At 51.7% G+C, this 25,865-nt stretch overlaps 1 protein-coding gene across 7 annotated transcripts in view; it reads left to right on the forward strand.

The window, feature by feature from the left end:
- Positions 1–25,865, forward strand: part of LOC140390254 (collagen alpha-1(V) chain-like) — a 409,209-nt gene that overhangs the window by 67,143 nt on the left and 316,201 nt on the right. For 6 of the 7 annotated variants that reach the window (XM_072475252.1, XM_072475254.1, XM_072475255.1 and 3 more), the window contains exons 2-4: positions 6,165–6,332; positions 11,880–12,096; positions 23,851–24,013. In XM_072475252.1, the coding sequence (XP_072331353.1) occupies positions 6,165–6,332; positions 11,880–12,096; positions 23,851–24,013 (548 nt within the window). Of the gene's footprint in view, positions 1–1,209; positions 1,521–6,164; positions 6,333–11,879; positions 12,097–23,850; positions 24,014–25,865 lie in introns of those variants that run through there. The other variant, XM_072475257.1, reaches the window with a different exon arrangement.

Consider the following 25,865-nt stretch of genomic DNA (forward strand, 5'->3'; position numbering starts at 1 on the left):
TACCTGGCCCTGAAAAAACCCAATGGGTATTGAACTCCGTGATAGGCTCTTATCAGAGAGGGGTAACTTATTGACCAACAATCCGTCTGATTGGATGCGGACCTGTGAGCGAACCAATATCCATTAAACTCTCTGACCACCGAACCCCCCCAGAGAGTGTCAATGAACATTGAGCTCTCTGATTGGAACCATGAAAGAACCAATAAACATTGAGCTCCGATTGAAGCCATGAGGGAACCAATGAACATTGACCTCTTTGTTGGGAACCATGAAAGAACCAATGAACATTGAGCTCTGATTGGAGCCATGAGGGAACCAATGAACATTGACCTCTTTGATTGGAGCCATGAGGGAACCAATGAACATTGACCTCTTTGATTGGAGCCAGGAGGGAACCAATAAACATTGAGCTCCGATTGAAGCCATGAGAGAACCAATGAACATTGACCTCTTTGATTGAAGCCATGAGGGAACCAATGAACATTGACCTCTTTGATTGGAGCCATGAGGGAACCAATGAACATTGAGCACTCTAATTGTCCTTTTTGTGCTCAATAGTTAAAAACACACATTGCTGTTTTTAAAGGAAATGCCTATCTTACTTTTCTTGGCACACTGAGAGACGGGGTTTTGCCAGGTATTTCGGGAGATGGAGTTTGCTGGGTCCGGGAGAATCCACCTGGGCCAACAATGTAACCCTGACATGGCAAAAGCCGGGGAATGCTTGGCATTCCAAAGCGCCTTGTCAGGCAAAGCAGGACTCCGAGCCCGACTTTCCCGGCTGACAGGCTTCTCACATCAAGAAGGGAATCGAGGGTTATGGAAAGGGGTTGTGGGGGTGGGGGGGTTCCGCGGAGACGGGGAGGAAAGTGGAGTTAGGCCACAAGTCAATTGGAGACGGGCAATAGCGAGCGACACTCTCATTCCGCAAATTAACTTTATAAAAATAAATTTGATCATGTGGCCCAAGCTCATCTCCCTGCCACTCCGGGCAACCGACTTGGTGGTCGTGGATTATTTTTCAGAGTTAGTTATCTCTTTAAAGTAAGGGATCAGCAGAAGTAATGCGAAGTGTGTTTTCTCAGCGAAAAATTCCAACTCCTCACCTCCCCAAAACCGAAATCTGTTGCTTTTGGCAGTTCCCAGCTTTCCCTGCACCTGGTCTGTTTGGGCTGAAATATCCGCCAGACCGAGGCCAACTCCGGATTTTTTATTTGTTTTACTTGGCGGCAGCCGGGAAATCCGCAGGGACGGTGGGATGAGGTTCAGCTGATGGCAGCAGAGGAAGGCGGTGGGAAGAATGTAAACAAGGCCGAGCTCGGGCTCTCTGTGGCCTCTCCCCGACACAATGGCCGCTCTATAGTGCGGCCTTCCCGCTGCCTGGAGACGGAAGTTGAAAGAGCCTCGATTGATTCAGGAACTGGAGGCGACCGTCCGACCTCAAGTGCTTCCCGACCCGATGAAACACCCTTTTGATTCCCTCGCCGAGCAGTGGAATGTCAACTGAAGGCGGGGAGCGGGTGTGTGCTTGAGAACGCTGGCGATAGGTTGTCAATTCTTTTGAGGGATGGAGAGTGGGGTCGATTGGCCTCTTTCCGAGTGCGCCGTCCATATCTCGGGTTCTACCGAGAGCTGTACCTCCATGAAGGGAGCGGTCCGAAGTGTGGAGGTTTGCTAGTGAGAATCCTGCAGTGGGACTTGAGGATCCTGCAGTGGGACTTGGCTGTACCGGAGGGTGGGGAGGCCGGAGGGGCGCTGGCTGTACTGGAGGGTGGGGGTGAGGGGTGCTGGTTGGTGGAGTGCTGCTGGTGGGTGATAGAGGTAGGACTGATGGGACCAGGTTGCAGACGGGGTAACCCAACATTTGTCGACCCTTCGGGACCCCCCAGGTATTAATCTCTGGAATGCCATGGCAGGTTGTGGGGTGGGGGTTGACATTAGACAGAACATTTCCTGGTCTTTTCCATGGTTTTTGATGCCGCAATGTTGGGGCCTGCGGAAAACAGACTGGCAACCAAGGCCAATTCTTATTGGCCAATGGGAGCGTCTCTTCTGCTTCCGATGAGCTGGTGGTGGTCCGATGGCCAACGGGGTGGACGTGGGCAAGGTCATGTGATCAAAGCCTGCAGGAATGCATGTGACCATGGGCCTAAACTCTCCGCATAACTGAGCTCAGCGAAAACTATGCTGCCCCTGTCCTGGATTGCTTCCCCATCCCCTGTCCCGCCAACAACCTCCCCACCCGCTCCCCACCGCCCTTTCCCCACACCCCTAGGTTCCAACTTACAAACTCCTCCTCCGACCTCTGAACTGCCTACTTGAGCCCTCCTGTAAAATCTACCCCTTTGACCAAAAGCTTTCGGGACCATCCTGTCCCTCCTCTCCTCACGGGCTCACTGTCGAATTTAGTGAAAAATGAAGTGAAATGAAAATCGCTTGTTGTCACAAGTAGGCTTCAAATGAAGTTCCTGTGAAAAGCCCCTAGTCGCCTCATTCCAGCGCCTGTTCGGGGAGGCTGGTACGGGAATTGAACCGTGCTGCTGGCCTGCCTTGGTCTGCTTTAAAAGCCAGCTATTTAGCCCAGTGTGCTAAACCAATCCCTGTCTGGCCCCGCCCTGTAAAGCACCTTGCTTGAAGGGGCGCCAGCCGATTGCAGTTATTTGCTGGGAGCTGCAGCTTGTGAGGCCTGCAGACAAGGGGGCCGGCAACACGTGGAGATGGCCAGGCTGGAAGAGAAAACAGCTGCAAAGTTCCCAGCTGAGAGTTACTGGGAGCAGCCACTGAAAGCCGCAGCGTCTGTGTTGTCCTGCCACGGGTGGGTCACAGAGAGGGCAGCGGGTCCTTCCTTACTTCATAACACTCGACTGAAAACCGCCTCGCGGAGTTAATTACTTGATGTCTGAGACTGTTTTACACCAATTAAAGGATGCAGTTTAACCCAGAGCTTAAGCAAAATGCAGCCTTGCAGTCAGCTGTTTAACCCCTCGTGTATCGAGAGCATCTCTCTCACACACACACAAAGCTGTTTAACCCCTCGTGTACCGAGAGCATCTCTCACACACACACACAAAGCTGTTTAACCCCTCGTGTACCGAGGGCATCTCTCACACACACACACAAAGCTGTTTAACCCCTCGTGTACCGAGGGCATCTCTCACACACAGCTGTTTAACCCCTCGTGTACCGAGAGCATCTCTCTCACACACAGCTGTTTAACCCCTCGTGTATTGAGAGCATCTCTCACACACACAGCTGTTTAACCCCTCGTGTACCGAGGGCATCTTTCACACACACACAAAGCTGTTTAACCCCTCGTGTACCGAGAGCGTTACACACACAGCTGTTTAACCCCTCGCGTACCGAGAGCGTCACACATACACTGAGCTGTTTAACCCCTCGTGTATCGAGAGCGTCACACATACACTGAGCTGTTTACCCCCTCACTGCGAGTGTCACATACACAAAGTGAGCTGTTTAACGCCTCATGTACCAAGGCTGTTTCTCACACATGCGCGTGCACACACTCCGATTTGTTTAACCCCTCACGTACCTAGACTGTTACTCATACACTGAGCTGTTTAACCCCTCGCATAATGACAGTGTCACACACCTACACTGAGTTGTTTAGCCTGTCGTGTACGGAGTGTCTCACAAACACACTGCTCCGTTTAACCCCTCACAAACCAAGAGTGCCTCACACAGTGAACTGTTTAACCCCTTGTGTACTTGCGTGCCTAGAGATTCACACACACACACTGAGCTGCTTAAACCCTCGTGTGATGTGTCTCTCTCACACACACACAGAACAGTTTAGCTCCTCCCCTACCGAGTGTCTTGAGCACACACACCAGTTTAATCTCTTGTGTATCGAGTGTGTCTCACACACAGCAGTTTAACCCCTCCTGTACCGTGAATGTCTCACACAAATGAGCTGTTTAACCTCTTGTTTACTGAATCTCACTCACACACGCACACCAGTTTAACCCCTCACGTGTCGAGACTGTCTCACTCGCTCTCTCACACACACACACTGAGCTGTTTAACCCATCGTGTACCGAGAGTGTCACACACACTGAGCTGATTAACCCCTTGCATACCGAGTGTCTCACACACCCTGAGCTGTTTAACCCCTTGTGTACCGCGAGTGTCTCACACACACTGAGCTCTTTAACCCATCGTGTACCAAGAGTGTCACACACACTGAGCTGTTTAACCCCTTGCATACCGAGAGTGTCACGCACATACTGAGCGGTTTAACTCCTCACATACCGAGACTGTCTCACACTGATATGTTTAACTCCAAGTGTACTGAGTGTCCTACACACACAGACACCGTGCTGTTTAACCCCTCGTGTACCGAGAGTGTCTCTTACACAAAAACTGAGCTGTTTAACCCCTCGTGTACTGAGCGTCCCACACACACAGAGCAGTTTAACCCTTCATGTACCGAGTGTGTCTTGCACATAACCCCTCACGTATTGAGAGGTCTCGCGCACACACTATGCTGTTTAACCCCTCGTGTACTGAGTGGCCCACACACACACACTGAGCTATTTAACCCCTCGTGAACCGAGACTATCTCACGCACACGCCCAGCTGTTTAACGCCTTGCATACCGAGTGACGCAGACTATGAGCTGTTTAACCCGTTGCGTACCGAGAGTGTGCCACACACACACACCGAGCTGTTTAATCCATCACGTTCCAGGAGTGTATCCTGCCAGCTCTTTCCTTCATCATCAGGTTAAGTTGTCTCTCCAACAGCCCTGCACCAACGCCTCCCATGCCCCGTTGTTTGAAAATGGGTTGACTCTTGCCCATCAGTCAGTATGATGCAGAAGGAGGCCATTCAACCCTGCTGGCTAAACAGCTCTCTTTAGCCATCCCCCACTTTTGTTTGGTGACTTGTGCTTGTAGAAAATGTAGAAATGAAATGCTATTGCAGGTGTTTGTGTGACTGGTTAACTCACAGTCTAGCCTTGGAGAAGTCCTCGCAAAGTTTTCAGGGGTTATACATAGAGGGATCTTGATGGACTGTACAAGCATAGAGATGATAATTATATTACATGGCCTTATGGGAAGAGCCACTGAGTAATGTTGCTAACTTTGCCTTAGTTTAATTGCTCTGTTTTATCACCTTTGCTCTTGAGTCGCCAGGTATCTTTATGATACCGCCACATGGTTCAAGTCCGAGTAATGATCAATAATCCAATACACCGATTAGTAAGAGTTAAATCAAAGCACATTTATTATACACAGTAATCACTACTCATGTACAAATTCTACGTCTAAGCTACTTCTACAGCTAACAGGCCAATACTTAACTTCAGACTGGCCCACCAGGTCAGGGAAACAAATGGCCTTTCGTTCGGGTTCTGAGCCTGCGGGATTCGAAGTTGGTACAGATTGGTAGCTAGGAGCACCTATCTCGTAGCGAGCGTTGAAGTAAGACTTACAGTTTTGAGCGGCTGTTGAAGAGTGAAGAGCGAGTGAAGAGAGCTGGAAGAGAGCGCCTTGAACTTGGGGCTCAATTCTTATAGTCCCCAGGGGCTTCCCGCCTTTCGGGGCGGACCCTGTACCTGGTCCCAAGTGATTGGACTTTGTCCCAATCACTTGGTTCGATTTTCTCCAATGCTGGAGCGGTTCCCTGATCGATGGGTGGTCTTGAGGTGCTCGTTCACCTCCCTTTGTGTAGGCTTCTGCTGGCGCCGAAGAGTCTGGTTTTGCTTTGTGTGTCTAAATGTTGCTTATTGTTCCCGGGGATTGCTCATTAGTATGCAGATGGCTGGTGTTTTGTTATGCTGATGGTTGCTGGTATCGATCTTGTCTGGCCTTTCCAGAGGTAAATACACAGCCAACTTGCAGCTGCTCGTTTTTGTCCTGTTGGCTGACTTTCCCATCAGCCTTTGCCGTTCACCATTTTGAATTGGGAGTTGGCCATTTTAAGTGACTACAGTAAGCAGATGTGTTCAATTGACAATCTGGAGCTGTGGGGTGAATATTCACCTTGTGTTCAACCCTCAACATCAAGTGTGACAGGTAACTGGAAGCACTGGTGTGGGAGTGATGGGGATGGGTCAGTAGAGAGGTATATGATGGTCTGAAACTCCCCTGTGGCCTTTGAGCACAATACTGACTGCCTCTCTTGCCTGTTTCTCTCTGCAGCTGATCCTGTAGATGTTTTACAAGTGTTGCAGTTTAACAGGTTACCGGAAGGCGTAAGGACAACCACAGGCTTCTGCCCCAAAAGGAAATCCGTCTCCAGTGCAGATGTGGCTTACAGAATATCCAAAAAAGCTCAGATCAGCGCCCCCACTAAACAGCTGTTCCCAGGTAAGAAGAGGCTGAGGTGAGCATGCTGGGAAGGTGGAGGACCTCTACACAGTGTCAGTAAGCATGGATGCAGATTACAAGGAAGAGATGCTTTGGCTGGTGACAGTGTCACATAGCATTATCACCCAGTCTCCAGAGCCTGGGATTGACAGTCGCCGAGTGACATCATCACCCAGTGTCCACAGTGGTTATTGACATCTGTCATGTGATATTATCACCAAGTGTCCACAGCCTGGGTAACCCTCCCCATGTCTCTGGTCACTGACTGATCCTCCCCATGTCTCTGGTCACTCAATGACTCTCCCCTGTCTCTGGTCTCAGAGTGACCCTCCCCGTGTCTCTGGTCACTCAGTGACTCTCCCCGTGTCTCTGGTCTCTGAGTGGCACTCCCCGTGTCTCTGGTCACTCAGTGACTCTCCCCGTGTCTCTGGTCACTGACTGATCCTCCCCATGTCTCTGGTCACTCAGTGACTCTCCCCGTGTCTCTGGTCACTCAGTGAATCTCCCCGTGTCTCTGGTCACTCAGTGACTCCCCCCGTGTCTCTGGTCACTCAGTGACTCTCCCCGTGTCTCTGGTCACTCAGTGACTCTCCCCGTGTCTCTGGTCACTCAGTGATTCTCCCCGTGTCTCTGGTCACTCAGTGACTCTACCCGTGTCTCTGGTCTCAGAGTGACCCTCCCCGTGTCTCTGGTCACTCAGTGACTCTCCCCGTATCTCTGGTCACTCAGTGACTCTCCCCGTGTCTCTGGTCACTCAGTGACTCTCCCCGTGTATCTGGTCTCAGAGTGACCCTCCCCATGTCTCTGGTCACTCAGTGACCCTCCCCGTGTCTCTGGTCACTCAGTGACTCCCCCCGTGTCTCTGGTCACTCAGTGACTCTCCCCGTGTCTCTGGTCTCAGAGTGACCCTCCCCGTGTCTCTGGTCACTCAGTGACTCTCCCCGTGTCTCTGGTCACTCAGTGACTCTCCCCGTGTCTCTGGTCACTCAGTGACTCTACCCGTGTCTCTGGTCTCAGAGTGACCCTCCCCGTGTCTCTGGTCACTCAGTGACTCTCCCCGTATCTCTGGTCACTCAGTGACTCTCCCCGTGTCTTTGGTCACTCAGTGACTCTCCCCGTGTATCTGGTCTCAGAGTGACCCTCCCCATGTCTCTGGTCACTCAGTGACTCTCCCCGTGTCTCTGGTCTCAGTGACCCTCCCCGTGTCTCTGGTCACTCAGTGACTCTCCCCATGTCTCTGGTCACTCAGTGACTCTCCCCGTGTCTCTGGTCACTCAGTGACTCTCCCCGTGTCTCTGGTCACTCAGTGACTCTCCCCGTGTCTCTGGTCACTCAGTGACTCTCCCCCTGTTTCAGTTCACTCAGTGACTCTCCCCGTGTGTCTGGTCACTGACTGATCCTCCCCGTGTCTCTGGTCACTCAGTGACTCTCCCTGTGTCTCTGGTCACTCAGTGACTCTCCCTGTGTCTCGGTCACTCAGTGACTCTCCCCGTGTCTCTGGTCACTCAGTGAATCTCCCCATGTCTCTGATCACTCAGTGACTTTCCCCGTGTCTCTGGTCTCTGAGTGGCACTCCCCGTGTCTCTGGTCACTCAGTGACTCTCCCCGTGTCTCTGGTCACTGACTGATCCTCCCCATGTCTCTGGTCACTCAGTGACTCTCCCCGTGTCTCTGGTCACTCAGTGAATCTCCCCGTGTCTCTGGTCACTCAGTGACTCCCCCCGTGTCTCTGGTCACTCAGTGACTCTCCCCGTGTCTCTGGTCTCAGAGTGACCCTCCCCGTGTCTCTGGTCACTCAGTGACTCTCCCCGTGTCTCTGGTCACTCAGTGATTCTCCCCGTGTCTCTGGTCACTCAGTGACTCTACCCGTGTCTCTGGTCTCAGAGTGACCCTCCCCGTGTCTCTGGTCACTCAGTGACTCTCCCCGTATCTCTGGTCACTCAGTGACTCTCCCCGTGTCTCTGGTCACTCAGTGACTCTCCCCGTGTATCTGGTCTCAGAGTGACCCTCCCCATGTCTCTGGTCACTCAGTGACCCTCCCCGTGTCTCTGGTCACTCAATGACTCTCCCCTGTCTCGGGTCACTCAGTGACTCTCCCCGTGTCTCTGGTCTCAGAGTGACCCTCCCCGTGTCTCTGGTCACTCAGTGACTCTCCCCATGTCTCTGGTCACTCAGTGACTCTCCCCGTGTCTCTGGTCACTCAGTGACTCTCCCCGTGTCTCTGGTCACTCAGTTACTCTCCCCGTGTCTCTGGTCACTCAGTGACTCTCCCCCTGTTTCAGTTCACTCAGTGACTCTCCCCGTGTGTCTGGTCACTGACTGATCCTCCCCGTGTCTCTGGTCACTCAGTGACTCTCCCTGTGTCTCTGGTCACTCAGTGACTCTCCCTGTGTCTCGGTCACTCAGTGACTCTCCCCGTGTCTCTGGTCACTCAGTGAATCTCCCCATGTCTCTGATCACTCAGTGACTCTCCCCGTGTCTCTGGTCACTCAGTGAATCTCCCCGTGTCTCTGGTCACTCAGTGACTCACCCCGTGTCTCTGGTCACTCAGTGACTCTCCCCCTGTCTCTGGTCACTCAGTGACTCTCCCCGTATCTCTGGTCACTCAGTGACTCTCCCCTTGTCTCTGGTCACTGACTGATCCTCCCCATGTCTCTGGTCACTCAGTGACTCTCCCCGTGTCTCTGGTTACGCAGTGAATCTCCCCGTGCCTCTGGTCACTCAGTGACTCGCCCCGTGTCTCTGGTCACTCAGTGACCCTCCCCCTGTCTCTGGTCACTCTGACTCTCCCCGTGTCTCTGGTCACTCAGTGACTCTCCCCATGTCTCTGGTCACTAAGTGACTCTCCCCGTGTCTCTGGTCACTCAGTGACTCTCCCCGTATCTCTGGTCACTCAGTGACCCTCCCCGTGTATTCGGTCACTCAGTGACCCTCCCCGTGTCTCTGGTCACTCAGTGACTCTCCCCGTGTGTCTGGTCACTCAGTGACTCTCCCCGTGTATTCGGTCACTCAGTGACTCTCCCCGTGCCTCTGGTCACTCCATGACCCTCCCCGTGTCTCTGGTCACTCAATCACTCTCCCCATGCCTCTGGTCATTGACAGACCCTCCCCATGTCCCTGGTCACTGACTGACGCTCCCCAGGTCTCTGGCCACTGACTAACCCTCCCAGGTCTCTGGTCACTGAGTGACTCTCCCCGTGTCTCTGGTCACTCAGTGACTCTCCCCGTGCCTCTGGTCACTCCATGACCCTGCCTGTGTCTCTGGTCACTCAATGACTCTCCCCCTGTCTCTGGTCATTGACAGACCCTCCCCGTGTCCCTGGTCACTGACTGACCCTCCCCAAGTCTCTGGCCACTGACTGACCCTCCCCGTGTCTCTGGTCACTCAGTGACTCTCCCCGTGTCTCTGGTCACTCAGTGACTCTCCCCGTGTATCTGGTCACTGACTGATCCTCCCCGTGTCTCTGGTCACTCAATGACTCTATCCATGCCTCTGGTCATTGACAGACCCTCCCCGTTTCCCTGGTCACTGACAGACCCTCCCCAGGTCTCTGGCCACTGACTGACCCTCCCCAGGTCTCTGGCCACTGACTGACCCTCCCCAGGTCTCTGGTCACTGAGTGACTCTCCCCGTGTCTCTGGTCACTCAGTGACTCTCCCCGTGTCTCTGGTCACTCAGTGACTCTCCCCATGTATCTGGTCACTGACTGACCCTCCCCAGGTCTCTGGCCACTGACTGACCCTCCCCAGGTCTCTGGTCACTGAGTGACTCTCCCCGTGTCTCTGGTCACTCAGTGACTCTCCCCATGTCTCTGGTCACTCAGTGACTCTCCCCGTGTATCTGGTCACTGACTGATCCTCCCCGTGTCTCTGGTCACTGAGTGACTCGCCCCGTGTCTCTGGTCGCTCATCTACTCTCTCCGTGTCTCTGGTCACACAGTGACTCTCCCCGTGTCTCTGGTCACTGAGTGACTCTCCCCGTGTCTCTGGTCACTCAGTGACCCTCCCCATGTCTCTGGTCTCTCCATGACCCTCCCCGTGTCTCTGCTCACTCAATGACTCTCCCCGTGCCTCTGGTCATTGACAGACCCTCCCCTTGTCCCTGGTCACTGACTGATCCTCCCCAGGTCCCTGGCCACTGACTGACCCTCCCCAGGACCTTGGCCACTGAGTGACTCTCCCCGTGTCTCTGGTCACTCAGTGACTCACCCCGTGTCTCTGGTCACTCAGTGACTCTCCCCGTGTCTCTGGTCACTCAGTGACTCTCCCCGTGTCTCTGGTCTCTGGGTGACCCTCCCCGTGTCTCTGGTCACTGACTGATCCTCCCCGTGTCTCTGGTCACTCAGTGACTCTCCCCGTGTCTCTGGTCACTCAGTGACTCTCCCCGTGTCTCTGGTGACTATGCGACCCTCCCCGTGTCTCTGGTCACTGAGTGACTCTCCCCGTGTCTCTGGTCACTCAGTGACTCTCCCCGTGTCTCTGGTCACTCAGTGACTCTCCCCATGTCTCTGGTCACTCAGTGACTCTCCCCTTGTCTCTGGTCACTGAGTGACTCGCCCCGTGACTCTGGTCGCTCATCTACTCTCTCCGTGTCTCTGGTCACTCAGTGACTCTCCCCGTGTATCTGGTCACTGACTGATCCTCCCCGTGTCTCTGGTCACTCACTGACTCTCCCCGTGTCTCTGGTCACTGAGTGACTCTCCCCGTGTCTCTGGTCACTCCATGACCCTCCCCGTGTCTCTGGTCACTCAATGACTCTCCCCGTGCCTCTGGTCATAGACAGACCCTCCCCTTGTCCCTGGTCACTGACTGACCCTCCCCAGGTCTCTGGCCACTGATTGACCTTCCCCAGGTCTCTGGTCACTGAGTGACTCACCCCGTGTCTCTGGTCACTCAGTGACTCTCCTCGTGTCTCTGGTCACTCAGTGACTCTCCCCGTGTCTCTGGTCTCTGAGTGACCCTCCCCGTGTCTCTGGTCACTGACTGATCCTCCCCGTGTCTCTGGTCACTCAGTGACTCTTCCTGTGTCTCTGGTCACTGACTGATCCTCCCCGTGTCTTTGGTCACTCAGTGACTCTCCCCGTGTCTCTGGTTTCTCAGTGACTCTCCCCGTGTCTCTGGTGACTATGCGACCCTCCTCGTGTCTCTAGTCACTCTGTGACCCTCCCCATGTCTCTGGTTACTCTGTGACCCTCCCCGTGTCTCTGGGTCTCGGTCACTCAGTGACCCTCCCCGAGTATCTGGTCACTCAGTGACCCTCCCCGTGTCTCTGGTGACTAAGTGACCCTCCCCGTGTCTCTGGTGACTAAGTGACCCTCCCCGTGTCTCTGGTCACTAAGTGACCCTCCCCGTGTCTCTGGTCACTCAGTGACTCTCCCCATGTCTCTGGTCACTCAGTGACTCTCCCCATGTCTCTGGTTACTCAGTGACTCTCCCTGTTTCTCTGGTCACTCACTGACCCTCCCCATGTCTCTGGTCACTAAGTGACCCTCCCTGTGTCTCTCGGCTCTGAATATTAATGATGCCCTTGTCTCTTTTCTTGTGCAGGAGGCACTCGGTTCCCTGAGGACTTCTCCATCATGGCATTGGTTAAACCAAAAGTTGGAAATCAGGCTTTCCTACTTTCCATCTACAGTGAGCAAGGAATGCAGCAGGTTGGGGTGGAACTGGGGAGGTCACCAGTCTTCTTGTATGAAGATCACAGCGGCAAACCTGCCCCCGAGGACTACCCTATCTTTGGAGGCATCAATCTGTCAGATGGAAAGTTAGTACCAAGACTGCCATCTGTGTGTTTGTCTGTTTCTGCATATGTCAGAGTATGTGTCTGTTGCTTTTTCTGTGTCTCTGTGTACATGCTTATGAGAATGTTTTACATGGGGGCAGCACAGTGCTGCAATGGTTAGCACTGCAGTCTTATGCCGCCAATGTTCCAGGTTCGATCCTGGCCCTGGGTTACTGTCCGTGTGGCGTTTGCACGTTCTCCCCGTGTTTGCGTGGGTCTTGTCCCCTCAACCCAAAGATGTGCAGAGTAGGTGGATTGGACACACTAAATTGCCCCTTAATTGGAAAAAATGAATTGGGTACTCTAAATTTATTTTCAGAAAGTGTGTATACATGTCTACATGTCTTTGTGTGTGCGTCTGTGGATACATCTGTGTGTATATGTTTGTGTACGTGGTCATGTGTGTGCCCGTATTTGTGAATGTGTACGTGCATGAGTATCTGTGAGCATATAAACAATGTGTATATGTGCATGTGTATGTTTGTATGAATATGCACGTGGTGTGTCCATGTGTGTTTGTGTGTCAGTGTGTATAAGTATGATGTGTGTGTGTGCACGCATATATGTGTGCATGTATGTGTCGGTGTGTATATGTTACGATGTATGTGTGTGTATATGTGTTTGTGTGTTTTCGTACGATATGTATGTGTGTATATGCGTTGGTGTGTATATGCATGGCGTGTGTGTGTATATGCGTCGGTATGTTTCTGTACATCCACGACTTTGCTTGCGTTTCACTTTGTGCACACCAGCTAGCTTTAAAGTGCGTTTTCCCTGAGCACGACTGTGTGTTTTAGTCTGTTTATACATCTGTGCCTCTTTGTGTGACTGTGCTCGTGTGTCTGCATTATTGGGTGTACTGGTGGCTTAAATCTTGGCATTTATCTGCAATCTACCCCGCTATGTGCCTGTGCCCATTGGACCACGTACCTTGGCACGCCCTGTGTAGACTCAGTCTGCATATTTCCCCGCACGTGTCTGTTTGTTCTTCTGCATCAGTCCAGTGAGTTGGCATCGCATTCGGGAGCCATACGTCAAAGTTTGCCAACGTAACGGAGTTGACGAAGTACTGGAGACAGGAACATGAAACCACAAAGGGACATTGATCGATGAGTGAGCGGGAGAAGGGTTTCATTCCACGGAATTCTGCAGTCATCAATTTTGGAGCCATTAATAATAGGTCAAAGTGTAATTTAAAAGTAATAAGCTGAGACGATGGGGTTCAAACGAGATTCAGGAGCCCAGGTACACGACAGACCTTTTTAAAAAATAAAAAAAATTAAAAGTGGTCAATTACAAACTACGGTTGCGGTGTTTTCTGGACTGTTCTCACTCAGACACTTCTGCCGATCCACTATGAGCATCATCTGTGCCTCTAACGAGGTCATCTAGTCATCTTGATCCATCACTGTCTCAGTTTACTAACAGGAGTGAAGTGGGGTCTGATCCATGGAAGGAGTAAGGGACGGGAGTGGGGTTTCTTTTCCTTTTCTTTGCTTATGGTGGGGGAGGGGGCGGGTGTTGGGGAGGGGGGATGCTGACGTGGGTGGAGTTGGAGTGGTGCGGTTAGTTAAGGGGAGATGGCAGCGGACATCTTGGGAGGTCCCGAGGGTGAGCGTGGTGTAGACCTGAGGGAGCTGGTTAAAGAGGGGCTATGGCTGAACTTTGACTTATAAGCATTGTGGTTAGCATCAAAGCAGGGTCATAGAAATGCATTTAAGCATTAAGGGAAACACAGCCCCCTCCCCTATGTTTCCCTTCACACTTGAATGCATTTCTACGACCCTGCTTTGATGCTAACCACAATGTTTATAAATAAATGCTCTTGCTATGATGCACAGTTCCTCATCACATCAAGAAGAGCTAAGTAGTTCCCTTCCTCTTATTCACAGCAGAAAGTGCTTAGATGCAAAACCCATTTTCCTGGAATGCTTCATTCTTCGTCTGATCAGGATTCCCAGTCACATCATGGGTGTTGTCATGGGTGACTTCAACTTCCCTAATATTAACTGGAACCTCCTTAGTGCAAATGGTTTGGATGGAGCAGATTTTGTCAGGTGTGTAGGATTCCTGACTGAATATGTAGATAGGCCGACTAGGGGGAGGCCATATTGGACTTGGTGCTCGGCAACGAACCAGGCCTGTTATCAGATGCCTCTGTGGGAGAGCATTTCAGTGACAGTGACCACAACTCCTTGACCTTTATCATAGTCATGGAGAGGGATAGGAACAGACAGTATGGGAAGGTATTTAATTGGGGGAGGAGAAATTATACTGCTATTAGACAGGAGCTGAGGAGCATAAAGTGGGAACAATTGTTCATGGGGAAATGCACAACAGTAATGTGGGAATTGTTTAAGGAGCACTTGTTGCGAGTGCTGGATAGTTTTGTCCCACTGAGACAAGGAAGGAATGGTAAGGTGAAGGAGCCTTGGATGACGAGAGAAGTGGACCTGCTAGCCAAGAGGAAGAAGGAAGCTTACTTAAGGTTGAGGAAACAAGGATCTGGAATGGCTCGAGAGGGTTACAACGTAGCCAGGAAGGAACTCAAAAATGGACTGAGGAGAGCTAGAAGGGGGCATGAAAAAGCCCTGGCAGGAAGGATTAGGGAAAACCCCAAGGCGTTCTACACTTATGTGAGAAATAAGAGGATGATCAGAGTGAGAGTAGGGCCGATCAGGGATAGTGGAGGGAACTTGTGCCTAGAGTCTGAGGAAGTACGGGAGGCCCTAAATGAATAATTTGCTTCAGTTTTCACTAGAGAGAGGGACCTTGTTGCTCATGAGAACAGTGTGAACCAGGTTAATAGACTGAAACAGGTTGATATTAAGAAGGAGGATGTGCTGGAAAATTTGAAAAGCATCAGGATAGATAAGTCCTCTGGGCATGACGGGATATACCCAAGGTTACTATGGGAAGTGAGGGAGGAGATTGCTGTGCCGTTGGCGATGATCTTTGCGTCCTCACTCTCCACTGGATTAGTACCGGATGATTGGAGGGAGGCGAATGTTGTTCCCTGTTCAAGAAAGGGAATAGGGAAATCCCTGGGAATTACAGACCCATCAGTCTTACGTCTGTGGTGAGCAAAATATTGGAAAGGATTCTCAGAGATAGGATTTATGATTATTTAGAAAAACATAGTTTGATTAAAGATAGTCAGCGTGGCTTTGTGAGGGGCAGGTCATGCCTCACAAGCCTCATTGAATTCTTTGAGGATGTGACGAGAGACATTGATGAAGGTTGGGCAGTGGATGTGGTGTATATGGATTTCAGTGAGGCATTTGATAAGGTTCCTCATGGTAGGCTCATTCAGAAAGTTAGGGGGCATGGGTACAGGGAAATTTGGCTGTCTGGATACCGAATTGGCTGGCCGAAAGAAGACAGTGAGTGGTAGTGAATAGAAAGTATTTCGCCTGGAGGATGGTGACCAGTGGTGTCCCGCAAGGATCTGTTCTGGGACCTCTGCCCTTTGTGGTTTATAAATAACTTGGATGAAGAAGTGGAAGGGTGGGTTAGTAAGTTTGCCGATGTCTGTTTGCTGATTTAAGAGCCATGAGGTTTTTCTGCAGCTTTATAAAACCCTAGTAAGACCACACTTAGAATATTGTGTCCAGTTCTGGTCGCCTCATTATAGGAAGGATGTGGATGCTTTGTAGAGGGCACAGAGGAGATTTACCAGGATGCTGCCTGGATTGGAGGGCATGTCTTATGAAGAAAGGTTGAGGGAGTTAGGGCTTTTCTCACTAGAGTGAAGAAGGCAGAAAGGTGACTTGAGAGAGGTGTACAAGGTGATGAGAGGCATGAATAGAGTGGATAGCCAGAGACGTTTCCCCAGGGTGGAAATGGCTGTCATAAGGGGACATAATTTTAAGGTGATTGCAGGAAGGTATAGGGGAGATGTCAGAGGTAGGTTCTTTCAACAGAGTGGTGGGTGTGTGGAATGCACTGCCAGCGTTGGTGGTGGAGACAGAGTCATTCGGGACATTTAAGCGACTCTTAGGCACATGGACAGCAGTAAATTGAAGGGGTATAGGTTAGGTTGATCTTGGATTAGGATAAATGGTCGGCACAACATTGTGGGCTGAAGGGCCTGTGCTGTGCTGTACTGTTCAGTTCTATATCACGCAATGGAGAATCCACACCATATCCCTGTTTGTGTATTATTCTGTATGTGTGATCCAGTTAATCATGTCTGTGCATTCTCCTGTGTATGTCAATCTGTATCTCTGTCTGTATAAGCGTCTTTCTATCGGTGGGTTTCTCTGGTCCCCCAGCTGCGTGTTTCCTAGCGGTGCACCATTCGGTGGTGGCAGGATTCTCCATTCCAGCAGCTTGTAAATGGCAATTCCCATTGAAGTCACACACACCACTGTAAACCCACAGGCGGGGTGCCCTGCCATTGGGAAAGGAAAAAGCCAATGGCCGGAGAATTCTGGCCTATGTCTGTGTATATCGGTCAGTTTCTCTGTGTATGGTCCTGTGTGTGGCAGTCTGTTTCTCTGTCTGTGTTTTGTCCTGTGTGTGTCAGTCTGCTTCTCTGTCTGTGTATTTTCCAGTGTATGTCAGGCTGTTTCTCTGTGTATTGTCCTGTGTGTAATGTCTGTTTTTCTGTGCATTGCCCCATGGGTGTCAGTCTGTTTCTCTGTGTCCTGTCCTGTCTGTGTTGGTCTGTTTCTCTATGTATTGTCCTGTCTGTGTTGGTCTGTTTTTCTGTGTATTGCCCTTCTGTGTATTGCCCTATGTGTTTCGTCTGTTTCTTTGTGTATTGTCCTGTATGTTGGTCCATTTCTGTGTATTGTACTGTGTGTGCTTGTCTGTTTCTTTGTGTATTGTCCTGTGTGTTGGTCTGTTTCTCTGTTTATTGTCCTGTGTGTGTCAATCTGTTTCTCTGCGTATTGTCCTGTGTGTCAGTCTGTTTCTCTGTGTTGTCCTGTGTGTGTCAGCCTGTTTCTCTGTGTATTGTCCTGTATGTGTGTCAGTATGTGTATAGTCCTGTATGTATGTCAGTATGTGTATAGTCCTGTATGTGTCAATCTGTTTCTCTGTGTATTGCCCTATGTGCGTGACAGTCCTTTTATCTGTGTGTTGTCCTGTGTGTCAATCTGCTTCTCTGTGTGTTTTCCTGTGTGTCAGTCTGTTTCTCTGTGTATTGTCCTGTGTGTGTCCGTCTGTTTCACTGTGTATTGTCCTGTGTGTGTCCGTCTGTTTCACTGTGTATTGTCCTGTGTGTGTCAGTCTGTTTCTCTGTGTATTGTCCTGTGTGTGCCAGTCTATTTCTCTGTGTATTGTCCTGTGTGTGTCAGTCTATTTCTCTGTGTATTGTCCTGTATGTGTTAGTCTGTTTCTCTGGCCTGGATTCGCCATAATCAGTAGTGGGGTTCCCGATGCGGTAGAAGATCCAAAAGTTAGAATCAGCGGCGATGCTCCCCCCCACCCCCCGGCATCAGGATCGCGGTTTGCACCTGCATATGGATGTTAATGACAGCAAGGGTCTGAATGACCCATTTGCACCATTTAGAGGGCCAGGCATTCTATTCTCTGGCTCTTCATGATTCTCTTGTTCCCTTGGCTGGGAATCACGTGGACAGGGATTACTACAGGTCTCACCAAATGTGAGCTTGATGTGGTGGAGCCTGGGGTGGGCCAAGGGGGGATATCTCCTTAAAGCAGCTGTCCCCAAAGTGCATTCATGGGCCAACCGCCTCTTCCCCCCCCCCCCTCCCCACCATCGCCAAACACCCTCAAAATGGGAGACCCCCCCACAGGGACTCTCTTACTAGGGAGACCCCTCAGGGGTAACCTTATTAGATAGAATCCCCGGGATCTCGCAACCGAACGAACCCCCACAGAGACACCCTACCTAGAGAGACCCCCGTGGGGACCATCTGACTAAAGGACACCCCTCCCCCACAGAGACCCCCTACCTAATGGGACCCACCACATAGACTACCTGACTAAAGGGACCACTCCCCGCATGCAACAGTCTCTCTTCCCCCCCCCCCCCCCCCGTCAGAAAAGGGACCCCTGTTTGGAAGCTAGAGAGAAGTCCAGATAGGGGCAGTGAAAAACTTATTAGATGCAAAGCTGACCTGGAAGCTCAATGTCTTCATGCCTGGAAGGAGAGCAGCTGTGACCTGTGTTTAAACCCCTTTGATGCATTAGCTGCACCTGCCTTCATGGGTGAGTGACTCTTAAATGCTGAAACAGCCAATGTTTACAAACATCAACCCCATCAACCAGCAGCAAGTGCATTGCAACAGGTACTTGAGTAATTGAAATGCACTTTGATGTGGTTGATGTTTGTAAACATTGGAGTTACAGCACTTCGAGTCACTCATCCATAAAGGGAGATGAATGAATCACTGCAGCTGTTTTGTGGAAGCTGTCAATCATAGTTCACTACAAGAATTGTCTGTTGTCCTGTGTGTCAGTCTGTTTCTCTATCTGTGTTTGTCTTGTGTGTCAGTCTGTTTCTCTATCTGTGTATTATCCTGTGTATCAGTATATTTCTATGTCTGTGTATTGTACTGTGCATGTCAGTCTGTTCCTACACCTGTGTATTGTCCTGTGTGCATCAGTCTGTTTCTACGTCTGTATTATCCTGTGTATCAGTATGTTTCTAGGTCTGTGTATTGTCGTGCGTGTCCAATCTGTTTCTCTGTCTGAATATTGTCCTGTGTGTATCAGTCTGTCCCTCTATCTGTGTATTGTCCTGTGTGTGTCAGTCTGTTTCTCTATCTGTGTATTGTCCTGTGTGAGTCAGTATGTTTCTACATCTGTGTATTGCCCTGTGTGTCAGTATGTTTCTACATCTGTGTATTGTCCTGCATGTACGTCAGTTTCTATGTCTGTATATAGTCCTGTATGTGTCAGTCTGTTTCTATGTCTGTGTATTGTCCCGTGTGTGTCATTCTGTTTCTATGTCTGTTCATTGCTCTGTGTGTGCCTATCTAATCTTGTGTCGGTTTATTTGCCATTGAGTTCCAATCTGTTTCTCTGTGCATTGTGTGTGTCACTCTGTATCTATGTCTATATTATCCTGTGTGTTTCACTCTGTTTCTCCATCTGTATATTGGCCTCTGTGTACCAATCTGATCTTATGTCTGTGTATTGTCCTGTGTGCATCAGTCTGTTTCTCTGTCTGTGTGTTGTCCTGTGTGTTTCTGTCTGTTTCAGGCATTTTCTTTATCTGTGTATTGTCCTGTGAGCATCAGTCTGTTTCGCTAACTTTGTATTGTCCTCTGTGTGTGTCAGTCTGTTTCTCTGTTTATGTATTGTCCTGTGTGTGATTCTGTTTCTATGCCTGTTTATTGTCCTGTGTGCGTCAGTCTGGTTCTTGTTTTGTGTGTGTCAGGCATTTTCTTTATCTGTGTATCGTCCTGTGTGTCAGTCTTTTTATTTGTGTAATGCCCAGTGTGTGTCAGGCTGTTTCTAGGTTGGTGTATTATCCTGTATGTGTCAGTCTGTTTTCCTGTCTGTGTATTGTCCTGTGTGTGCCGGTCTGTTTTTCTGTGTGTTGTCCTGTGTGTGCCAGTCCATTTTCTGTGTATTGTCCTGTGTGTGTCAGTCTGTTTTTCTGTGTATTGTCCTGTGTGTCAGTCCATTTTTCTGTGTATTGTCCTGTGTGTGCCAGTCTGTTTTCCTGTGTATTGTCCTGTGTGTGCCAGTCTGTTTTCCTGTGTATTGTCCTGTGTGTGCCAGTCTGGTTTTTTTGTGCATTGTCCTGTGTGTCAGTCCGTTTTTCTGTGTATTGGCCTGTGTGTGTCGGTCTCTTTCTCTGTTGATTGTCCTGTGTGTCTCACGCTGTTTCTCTGTCTGTAAATTGTCCTGCACCTGTCAGTGGTGTTCTCTATCTGTGTACTGTCCTATGTGTGTCAGTCTGCACCTCTGTCTGTGTACTGTTCTGTGTGTGCTTATCTGTATCTCTGGGCGCGTATTCTCCGGATAGATTTCTAGCTGCGCTAGCGAGCAGGAACTGCCGTGAGCTTCCCGGCGCTCAGCTGGCAATGCTATTCAACGTTAATTAGCCCACTTAACAAGGCCCCACGGGCTTCTTGCCTCAAATGAAGGCTTGCCAGCCGATTAGCCTGGACCGCGCTCTCCAGCCCTCCGGTAACAAGGTCGAGCAACATTTAAACAGCAGTTGCAGCCATAGCGCCCGGACAACCGGCCCCAAGATTCAGCAGTGAGGACCTCGCGAGGCTCCTAAATGCAGTGGAGGCCAGGAGGGATGACCTGATCCCTAAGGGACCTGGAGGGTGAGCCACAGGGCAATCAGTGCCATCTGGGATGCGGTGGCCATGAGCTCGGGTCATGTGACCAAGACGACTGGTCTCCAGTGTCGCAAGAAGGTCAACGACCTGCAACCAGGCAGCACGGGTGAGTTGGAACCAAAGACTCCCCCTCTCCCTTCAACCCGCCAACGTTTCCTTCACCACCACTTGCCCCCCACCTCTCCCACCCCTGTGAACCACGAGCGGCTAACAATGCCCTCTCTGTGTCTCCGCCAAAGAAGCTCTCCAACAATTGCTGGGAGAGGGCCCAAACTGGGAGGGGTGCCGGACTTGAGAATCCTCACGACGTTCGAGGGACGGGCCCTGGAAGTGACGGGGGTGGCAGAGACCAGAGCGGTCACCAATGCGGAGGTCGGCACACGCCGCAGAGGTGAGGATCCACCGGGCCCCACCCGGAGAACCTGTCAAATGTCAGTCATTGCCACACGTCCCTCCCACTGCCCACATGTCCGTTCTCCCGAAGGCGGCCTTGTCATTTGGAGGTGTCAGCGACACTCCAGCAGGTCCACAGTCGATTGGAGGATTTCCAGAGGCTACGGGCGGAGGAGATGTCGTTGGCAATGCATGTCACCGAGGACAACACTGCCAGGGTGGTGACCGCAGTGGAAAGTCTGGTGCACGATGTCGGCACCATTATTGGAGGTGTCCCAAGGCGTGGCGCAGTCAGTGATAGCCATGGCTGTGGGTCTCAGCAGAATGTCATCACATGGGTCAGGTCAGCATGGTTGTACATGCGCCGTCGACAAGTGCACCAGGCCCTCCGGCTCAAGAGCCCCCCAGAGGATGTCTGCCAGGGGCTTCGAAGGCCACGGAATGTGGTAAGCAACCGGCTGCCTCCACCTCATATGTGTATCCTGGGACTTAGTAGTAGAGCAAGGAAGATTAAGCACGTTGAGGATCATTGGGAAAGAGCGGGGAGGGGGAGAAGGTAGGAGGTGAGGGTGGGGGTGAGAGAGTGGTGGGAGAGTGAGGCGGCATAGTTGGACACCTGTGTCACATTAAAAACCCTTAACCACAAGCAGTATGGCGTATGTCACTTGCAATGTGTTAAGTGCTCACTTAACCACAAATTCAAATTCCCTATTGGTAATCGCCTTCAGCCCCATGGCCAGAGGCCTTGGTAGTTGATGGGGGTGATAGTTGGTCTCTCACCAGGCTGCAGCAGGATCCCGATTTCACCTACAGGAGTGGGCCGGTTGCATCGCAAACCTTTTGACACCTGGTGCGGTTGTTTTTAGCTTCTCCCGCTATTTACCGGCCTCGTTTCTCTCGAGTGAGAGAGCAACGAGGCATGCGAATCGTGCCTTCTGTCTGTGCATTGTCCTGTGTGTTTGTCTGTTTTGCTGTGTGTTGTCTCGCTGTATCTCTGTCTATGTATTGTTCTGTGTGTGCCAATCTGATCTTGTGCCTGGTTATTGTCCTGTATGTGTCAGTCTGTTCTTTGTGTATTGTCCTGCGTGTTAATCTATTTCCCTCTGTATTGTTCTGTGTGTCAGCCTATATTGCTGTCTCTGTATTACCCTGGGTGTGCCAGTCTATACCTCTGTCTGTGTATTGTGTAGTGTTAGTGTGTTAATTTGTATCTGTCGGTGCATTGTGCTATGTATGTCGGTCTGTTGTGCTGTGTATTGTGCCGTGTCAGTCTTTATCACTGTTTGGATATTGTCCTGTGTGTGTCATTCTGCTTTGCTGTCTCTGCATTGTCCAACTATTTCTCTGTCTGTGTATTGTCCTGATGTGTGTTCATCTGTTTTGCTTTCTGTGTGTTGGCCTGTGTGTCAGTCTATATCTCTGTTTGTGTATTGTGTACTTTCTGTTTCCACTCTGTCTCCTTCACCTCCACTCTGTCTCCTTTGCCAATCTTGAATTCATTCTCCCCCTCTCGCTCGCTCTCCTTAACCAACCTTGTGCTCCCCCTCTCTCCTTAACCATCCCTATGTTCCCCCTCTCTCCTTCCCTCCTTTACCTCTATCTCTCCATTACTAACCGTGTATGCTGTTGGATCCGAGCAGAGTGACCACAAGGAAACAGGGGCTGGATTCTCTGACCCCGCGGCAGGTCGGAGAATCGCCGGGGGGGGGGGAGGGGGGGGAATCACGCGACAGCCGCTCCGACGCCGGTCCGCCGACCGAGGAATCGGTGGCATTGGCGCCGGCGAGGTCGATGCGGCGCCAGTCGGGGGCCGCTCCAACATTGTGTTCACCCCCCGCTTTCTCTCTCTCTCTCTCTCTCTCAACATTGTGCTCCCCCTCTTGCTCTCCTTTACCTACCTTCAGTTCCCTCACTCTCTCTTCCTTTCCTTTACCAGCCTTCTGGCTCCCCCCTGCCACCTCTCTCTCCTTTACCAATGTTATGTTCCATCTCTCGATCTCTCTCTCCTTTACCGGCCTTCTGTCCCCCCCACCCCCCCCCACTCTCGCTAACACAAACCTTGTGTTCCACTCTCTCTTTCCTTTACCAAACTTGTGTTCAGCCCTCCTCTCGCTCTTTCTCTCTCTCCTTTACCGGCCTTTTGTTCTCCCACCCTCCTCTATCAACCTTGTGTTCCCTCTCTCTCCTTTACCAATCATGGGCGGGATTCTATGGAAACCGGCGGGGCGGGCAACTCCGGCACGAAGGAGTGGCGGCAAGCACTGCGGCATCCGGCCACCCTGACGGTGCGGAATCCTCCGCACCTTCAGGGGCTAGGCCGGCCAGCGCCGAAGGGCCTCCGCGGGTTGCCACATGCGTGCGAGCGCCAGTATGTGCTGGCGTCATCCCAGCGCATGCGCAGGGGGGGTTCGTCTCCGCACTGGCCATCCGGTATACCAGCCGGTGCGGAGGAATAGAGTGCTCCCACAGCACAGGCCCGACCCCAGATTGGTGGGTTCCGATCGCGGGCTAGGCCACCATGGGGGCACTCCCCGGGGCCAGAACCCACGCGCCACCCCCCCCCGCAGGACCCGAGGCCGCCCGCAGAGCCAGGTCCCACCGGTAAGTACCAGGTCTAATTTACGCCGGCGGGACCGGCCTAAAACGGGCGGCCACTCAGCCCATTGCGGGGCGGAGAATCGCCGGGGGGGGGGGGGTGCTGCCAGTGGTCACCGACTGGCGCGGCGCGATTCCCGCCCCCGCCAAATCCTCGGCGCCGGAGAATTCGGCAGCTGGCGGGGGCGGGATTCACGCCGCCTCCCCCCCCCCGGCGATTCTCCAACTCGGCGGGGGGTCAGAGAATCCCACCCCTTGTGTTTCCCCTCCTCTCTCTCCATAACCAACTGTGTGTTCCTCCCTCTCTGTCCTTTACTCCCTTGTGTTTCCCCGCTCCCGCTTTTCTGTAACAACCTTGTATTCCCCCTCTCTCTCTCCTTTACCAACCTTGTGTTTCCCTCTTTTTCCTTCAGGCTTCGAGTTTTGCTTCATTAGCTCTCTCTGACATACCGTGTGTTGTCACCCTCTCTTGTAGATGGCATCGACTTGCTATCAGTGTGCAGAAAAAGAAGGTCACCATGATTTTTGATTGTAAGAAAACTGTGACGAAACCCCTGCCCAGAAGTAACAAACCCATCATTGACACCAAGGGAATTGTGGTATTTGGAACCAGGATTCTCGATGAAGAAGTTTTTGAGGTAAATTCTGGGCCTTTCTTCCTATTGTGTTGTTCACATCACGAGGCTTTCCGAATGATGTTAGAGCCATTTACAATGCAGGGATGCTAGACTTGTGACAGACACTTGAATAGTAATGTAATGAGCACAGTTACAGCTCAGCTCAGATACCGAGTAAAGCTCCCTCTACACTGTCCCCATCAAACACTCCCAGGACAGACACAGCACGGGGTTAGATACAGAGTAAAGCTCCCTCTGCACTCTCCCCATCAAACACTCCCAGGACAGGTAAAGCACGGGGTTAGATACAGAGTAAAGCTCCCTCTACACTGTCCCCATCAAACACTCCCAGGACAGGTACAGCACAGGGTTAGATACAGAGTAAAGCTCCCTCTACACTGTCCCCATCAAACACTCCCAGGACAGGTACAGCACGGGGTTAGATACAGAGTAAAGCTCCCTCTACACTGTCCCCATCAAACGCTCCCAGGACAGGTACAGCACAGGGTTAGATACAGAGTAAAGCTCCCTCTACACTGTCCCCATCAAACACTCCCAGGACAGGTACAGCACGGGGTTAGATACAGAGTAAAGCTCCCTCTACACTGTCCCCATCAAACACTCCCAGGACATGTACAGCACGGGGTTAGATACAGAGTAAACCTCCCTCGACACTGTCCCCATCAAACACTCCCAGGACAGGTACAGCACGAGGTTAGATACAGAGTAAAGCTCCCTCGACACTGTCCCCATCAAACACTCCCAGGATAGGTACAGCATGGGGTTAGATACAGAGTAAAGCTCCCTCTACACTTTCCCCATCAAACACTCCCAGGACTGGTACAGCATGGGGTTAGATACAGAGTAAAGCTCCCTCTACACTGTCCCCATCAAACACTCCCAGGACAGGTACAGCACGGGGTTAGATACAGAGTAAAGCTCCCTCTACACTGTCCCCCACCAAACGCTCGCAGGACAGGTACAACTCAGCTTGGGCACGGAGTAAATCTTCCTCTACACTCTCTCAATGAAACACTCCCAGGACAGGTACGGCACGGGGTTAGATACTGAAGGTGATTATGTGGCAGCTAACGTCCTCCGGCTTTCGATACGGACTGCAGGCCGGAGCCTGGCCCCTGCTCCTTGGCTTTGGCAGCCCGAGAGGAGGAATGTCCCAGGACACGGGGTTGGGCGAGAGGGGGATGAACAGCTCCTTCCGCAAGATTCCCTGGCAGAGGAAGCAGTGGCTGGAGGAATGTCGTCACAGACGGTCAAACACTGAAGCCAAACCCTGCATGAAAACAGGGAAGCTCTGTGCCATGACAACTCCGGGTCGCCAGGGGTCAGACGGGGCCCCTCGTACGGGGGCCTGGCCTTGTCTGGAAGCAGGCTTGTCAATCCACCAAGCTGGCGGGGGTGGGTGGCTGCAGGCCAAAGCAGGGGTGTCCCCGGGATAGTGGCCCAGGCCGACTTCCAGACCAACCAGTTCTGGAAGCTTGGGTCCTGGGATTCGCTGCCAGAGTGTGCAGGGGGATTAGTGAGGAAGAGGTTGTTTGTGTGGCAGGGGTAGAGGAGTGGGAGGGGGTGGGGGAAGGCACCAAACCATGAGGGTATTTGTCTCTGGCTCCAAACCATGAGGGTATTTGTCTCTGGCTCCAAATGGAGGAATTCTCCTGACATTCTGCTCCCTGCCGTTTCTTGGCTCCCAGCCTCTGCCATGGGGTGTCGGTGATTAATCGGCTAATTAGTCTACCTCGTGGAAGAACTGAAGCAGCTTCCAAGGGCATAGCGGGGGGGGGGGGGGGGGGGGGAGAGAGAGAGAGCTAGAGAGAGAGAAAGAACCGGATACTCACTGCTTAAAGAGAGAGAGAGA

This window comes from Scyliorhinus torazame, chromosome 14, assembly GCF_047496885.1.
Source record: "Scyliorhinus torazame isolate Kashiwa2021f chromosome 14, sScyTor2.1, whole genome shotgun sequence".
Classification (NCBI taxonomy): Eukaryota; Metazoa; Chordata; class Chondrichthyes; order Carcharhiniformes; family Scyliorhinidae; genus Scyliorhinus; species Scyliorhinus torazame.